The sequence below is a fragment of the Galeopterus variegatus genome, unplaced genomic scaffold, assembly GCF_000696425.1.
Source record: "Galeopterus variegatus unplaced genomic scaffold, G_variegatus-3.0.2 Scaffold779, whole genome shotgun sequence".
NCBI classification, from domain to species: domain Eukaryota; kingdom Metazoa; phylum Chordata; class Mammalia; order Dermoptera; family Cynocephalidae; genus Galeopterus; species Galeopterus variegatus.
The window spans coordinates 153,942-159,512 of NW_007726890.1; the positions used below are offsets into that span (position 1 = coordinate 153,942).

The 5,571-nt window shown below is 55.8% G+C and overlaps 1 protein-coding gene across 2 annotated transcripts in view; it reads right to left on the reverse strand.

Moving 5' to 3' along the window:
- Nucleotides 1-284: 284 nt before the first annotated feature.
- The window catches only part of SASH3 (SAM and SH3 domain containing 3), a 14,359-nt gene continuing 9,072 nt past the window's right edge, over nt 285-5,571 (reverse strand). The window contains exons 4-9 of one of the 2 annotated variants that reach the window (XM_008572391.1): nt 4,588-4,729; nt 3,205-3,353; nt 2,850-3,059; nt 2,363-2,513; nt 1,629-1,831; nt 285-1,503 (exon numbers count right to left, since the gene is read on the reverse strand). In XM_008572391.1, coding sequence (XP_008570613.1) covers nt 1,641-1,831; nt 2,363-2,513; nt 2,850-3,059; nt 3,205-3,353; nt 4,588-4,729 — 843 coding nt within the window. In that variant the 3' untranslated portion in view covers nt 285-1,503; nt 1,629-1,640. Of the gene's footprint in view, nt 1,832-2,362; nt 2,514-2,849; nt 3,060-3,204; nt 3,354-4,587; nt 4,730-5,571 lie in introns of both variants that reach the window. The other variant, XM_008572390.1, reaches the window with a different exon arrangement.

Consider the following 5,571-nt stretch of genomic DNA (forward strand, 5'->3'; position numbering starts at 1 on the left):
CCCCCCCCCCCCCCCCCCCCCCCCCCCCCCGGCCCCAGCAAGGCCTGTGGCCAAAGGAGCCTGAGCCCTATTCTGAAGAAGGCTGGTTGGAGAGAAGGGCAGAGCCAGCTAGTGTTTTGGACTGTGGTTTTAGTTCAGCAGAGTCAAGGGCTCTGAGCATCTTCAGGGAGGGGAAAGATGGCCCTGAAAGGACAACGGAGGGACATTTTGCTGAGGCCAGCTTTGAAGGAGACTGGTCTGTCCCTCCCTCTAACCCTCTGTAGGAAAGATAACTGGAGACAGTATTTAATTCTACCCATATTTATTGCTACCAACTTGTCTCCCTCCACCCCCTCATATTTACATTCAACCCCTTCCCCAAAGCTAGTTTTTACCATAGTCCCTGGTAGTAGTTCGAGAAGTGTGTCCACTAAGCAGGCAGTCCTAGATGTAGTTAGTGGGTACTGTTTGTCCCCAGGCCAATTGGGCACCAGGGAAGGCTACTCTGGAGATTCAGGGCACAGACTTGGTACTGGGGTCAAGGGAGGCCTCTACTAATAGATAGTCTCCTTTTCTCTAGGAGCTCAGGGTACATCAAAACCATTGGCAAAGCAAAGTTGGGGTAGCTGAGTCCCCAGTGTCAAGCTTAGTGCTTTCTTTGCTTGTAAGGACCCACAGAAGTGGCCAAGTCTGGACCCTGACCTGCATCTGGCTTCGGAGGGCAGTTCTGTCCTGGGAAGCCAGGTCTGAACATTTGCCATCAGCCTCGCGGGCAGTCTTCTTTGAAGGGGCCAGGAATGAAAGGGCGCATACATATCGTATGAGGTACGGGCATTGTTTTAAGCTGGGGGAAGATGCAGCTTGGCTTGAGTTACATGGAGAGGGATGAAATGGATGAGCAGGAGGAGCCATTTCATTTGGAAGCCTGAGGCCCCTCCGGCCCCCTCAGTAAACCCCACTGGTGTCCAGGTCCACAGGTAACAGGAGAGCAGACACTTAATGTCACAGAATGTCAGAGTTGGCAAGGCCTTCAGTGACTACCCATTCTAACTCCAACAAGTCCTAAGGGGAAGGCACTTGGTTCAGGTCTCACGGTAATTTAGTGGCCAAGTCTCTAAGAAAGTTAAGGAGAAGGAAAGTGGGAATAGTATTTGTGGCTTTCTTCAAACCTTATTTAGGGAAATCTGGATCCATCCATGATTAACAGGAGTCCTTTCAAATGGCCAGCTTCCCTGGGGTGTTAACACTTACCTGAAACATTGGCTTGGCCCCCTTTTTTAGGAGCACTCTGACAGGGGTAGGTGGTGTGGGGCAAGGAGGGTTTGGGGGCCTTGGTGGTGAGGAGCATGAGCAGGGTCCCTCTGCACCCTACTTGCTGTGGCCGTGGCCGTGGCCATGGCAGGCGGTGCCGGGAGGGGCTGTGCTGTCAGTCTCTGGTGGAAGGAGGGGGTTGGGCACGCGGGATATGCCCTCGGGCGGCTCCTCATCCACTCCTGCTGAGCCTATAGGGCTTTGGTCCAGCCTCTGTGGCCCTAAGTGCCCCTGGGGAAGCAGGGCCAGGCTTGGCGCCAGTCCTCTGGGCCTGGGCTGCCACGGGAGGCGGGGCCCATCACCGCAGCCTTTATAGCTTGGGCCCAGCCTCAGCCTGCACCATCTCCACCTCAAGGTGCCCCGGCCAGGGAGAGGCCCTGCAGCTGCTCCTCGGTGCCTGCCAGCTCTGCCTCATCGCGCCCGCTCTCTGAGCCCTCGAAGCAGCCGGAGTCGCGTGGGATGTCCACCTTGGGCTCTGACATTGTGTGTGCCATTGGCTCCTGGCTACTCTCGGCACCTTCTTCTGCCTCCTCACTGCCAGCTGACAGGGGTGAGGCAAGGAGACAGACTATGGGGGGCTTGGTCCTTAGCTGTGGGGTTAGAATCCCTGGGGAGCCCCGTTGTTAGGGTAGGGACCTGGGAAGTCTGCTATAGGCAGTCTCTCCCTCTGGGTATCCGCCTCCACCCTGGCCCTCTTCCCACCACTTCCAGCTTAGAAGCAGGTGGAAGTTGTTTCCAGGCCAGCTCCATGGCCTGGGAGCTCAAACTTCTTCGGCACTAAGCTGGAGCCAAGCAACCTGGGCTGGAATCCTGGCTCTGTTATTACCCAGCTTTGAGGCCTCGGGTGAATGACTTACCTTCTCTGGCCTCCGGTCTCCCCTTTGATTCAAAAGGGGGTTGGGCCTGATCATTCCTATATATATCCCCCTACAAACTTTCCCTGAAAGTGCCTTCCCACTGCAGAGGGGCCCCGAGGCATAGTGTGTTCAGGTGTCAGGGACAGGGCAGGCCTCCCCTTTCTGGAAAGCCAGGGGGCACACCCACCCTCTACCCCGCTCCTTGAGCCACTCACTGTCATAGTCCAGCAGCAGCTCAGCAGCTGTGAGCAGCTTGGCCCGGTGCTGTGGGTCCATGATGTTCAGCTCATTGAGGTGTGTTTCCCGCAGCTCTTTGAAGTCCTCCAGTGTCTGGTAGCCATTGAGCAGCAGGGTGGACGTATGCTCCTGTAGGCAGGGGTGGGCCACCAGCACAGCTGCTTACAAGCCACCCCTGCCTAGGACCTCCCCCCTTTCTTTTTTTTTTTTTTTTATAAACCGGTAAGGGGATCTCAACCCTTGGCTTGATGTTGTCAGCACCACGCTCAGCCAGTGGGCTAACCGGCCATCCCTATATAGGATCCGAACCCGTGGCCTTGGTGTTATCAGCACCGCACTCTTCCGAGTGAGCCACAGGCCGGCCTGGACCTCCCTCCTTTCACACACACATAACTGTCATTCCCTGGTCCCCATCCCAGGGGCAAGTGTGCCTCCCTTGATATTACTGCAGGTCCAAGCTCAAACCTCCAAGCCGATGCGCTCCAGCAGCTCGTGCAGAGTCTTAGGCTTGGGCCTCTTGCCCTTGCTCTGTCGGCGGCTGGGGCGGGCAGGCCCCACAGCCTCCTCAGGCAGCACATCCACATAGATGAATTTGAAAGAGCCCAGCTTGCCATTTAGCAGGCCCAGCCACGTGCCCACGGGTGGCTTTTCAATGATCTGGATCATATCTCCTTTCTGTGGGAGGAGAGGAGAGGAGAGCAGAGGAGATAGAAGGGGTGGCCCCTTGGCCTCTACTGATACTGTCCTACACAGGCTCAGTCCAGCCTCCTGCATGGGAGCAGCCTGCCTGGCTCCAGAGGGGCCCAGATGCCAGCCTTACCTGCAGTTTCAGCGAGTCGTGGTCATAGGGGCTGGGAGTGAAGTCGGTATGGACTCGTGCCCGGCCACAGAAGGGCCCTGTGTACTGGGGGGCAGGTGGTTCCTCCCCGAAGCTGCCAGAGCCTGGGCTGGGGCTGCAGAGCTCACTGCCTGCAGGAGATGGGGCAGGGAGGAGGCTCACCTTTGTCCCAGATCAGCTGGGGCAATGCACAGCAGGTGCCTTCCAGGGGATCTGTCTAGAAAACCCAGTGGTACACCTGGGGAGGAAAGCTGGGCTCTGGCAAGCCTCACACTGCAGAAGGGGTTCTGACCCATCCCCTTGGCCACCCTGTGGGAGCATGGCTTCACCTCTGGGGCCTCAGACTTGAGAAGAGTTTACAACAGAAGAAATGGCTCAGACCGAAGATTGGGCAAATTGCGAAGGCCTCTTAAGACCAGCTGGGCCAACGCCCCAATAAATAGATGAGGAAATCCGAGGCCAGACAGGCCAAGTGACCTGCCCAAGGCCTCTCACCTCAGAATTAGCAGCACTGGGTCCATTAGACTCCAGGTCTCCCGACTCCCACTCCAGTGCTCCTTCCACCCAGGAAGCCACACCCGGCATTATTTTACTTTCTCTACGTAATAGGACTCAGTGTTTAGTTACAAGGTCACACGGTAACTCAGATAGGCTCTTTCTCCTTTGAAAAGGTAGGATGATGGGCATCTTAAATGGCTTTCAGTGGGGGGTAGGGAGATGTCTGTGGAGCAAGAGAAAGAGCAGGAAACTTGGAATGGGCCTGAGAGGCGAGAAAGTTGGTGCCTCTTCCGGGCTGCGGCCCAGAGCCCATAGCCCCTTCTCTGGGCACAGAATCTCTTGTCCAGCCTCACAGATTTCTAGAAGATGCCAAATGGCACCCCGAGCTCTGCAAACCAAGGTCTGGGGTCCACGAGGCTGACTCTTCACAGCTGGAGACCCTATACCCCACTCGAGCCTGGGATGTCAGGGGCCTGGGGAGCTGTAGCATCTAGCTCCCCTTGGAAGGGTGGGGACAGGCTGGTCCAAGAGGAAAGAGAAGTTCTTCCTCTGCCCTTGAGGCCCTCCAGGGCCTGGGGACAGCCAGTGGCAGCTCTTCCAGAGCAGATCTGAGTTCAAGAGTGGGTCACCTTGGGCAAGTCACTTAACCTCCCTGAGCTGCAGTATCCACATCAATCAAGTAGGGGTGATAGCACTGGCCCATGAGGTTGCTGTTGAGATTTAATGTGAAGACGGCTGGGAAAGTTCCCAGCAGGCAAACAGTAAATGTTCATTTCTCGTGAACCCCTCCAGACAGCCCTCAGGCACAGCTTTAATCCAGCCCTTTCCAGCACATTCAGCAGGTGTCCCCCCACCTCCCCAACTCACCCGTCGAGGCCTGGCGGCTGAGCGCCAAGTGTTCCCGCTCTTCCTGCTCTGAAAAGGGTAGCACCATCTTCTCAGGGCCGGGGCTGTCCAGGCTGCCTTCTGGGGACGTTGGGGAGGCTGAGCCCTCCTCCAGAGTGTCTCCCTGTGGCGAGGGTAGGCAGGAAGACCTGAGCAGCCTCGCAGGGTGCACATGGGGCAGCCCCAAGTGCAGCTCTGCCACTTATGGTCTGAATGACACTTTCTGGGCCCTGGTTTCATCTTGTGTGAAAACGGGAATGACAGTCCTTGCCCTGCCTACCTCACAGAATGAGGCCCAACCGGGGTGCTGTGTGAATGTGCTTTGTCAGTGTCAAGTGCTGAGGTCCATGCAGAAGAAGCCATGGTGGCAGAGGCCTGGCCCAGAGCCACTGCTGTGGTACAGTGAGGCAGACAATGAATGGCACTGCAGAGGAAACTTCTGCCTGTGCTCCTGTGTGCCAGGCCTGCCTGCCGTCTCACTTCATCCTCACAGTGACACTTGAAGGTGAGTGCTGTGGTTGGCCTGAGCTTGCCGATGAAGAGAGATGTTACCAAGGCCCATGGGAACCTACAGCCAAGTGGCCTGACTCCAGAGCTCCTCCCACCTCACCTCACCTTGCCTCCCCTCACCTCAGTGCCCAGGTAACTGTTTAACAACTGGCTCTCTGCGAACAAAAGCCCTGAGGATTTGTAGCATTTGCCAATTCCTGTTATAGATACTCCCCACCATGGCTGCCAACGAGCTGTCATCTTGAGGTCACTGGACAGAGTTGTCTATTTTCCCACGCAGATACTACAGACACAAACAACCTCAACAACAGAGGTAAGAGTAAGAGGTAGCGCGAGAATGAAGAAGGGATGAGTTTTGGAGATTTAGTGGATTACCTTTGTTTTTAATAGAATGTACTTATTTGTGGGTTTATATAATTTGATTTTTTTTTTTTTTTTTTTTTTTTTTTTTTTTTT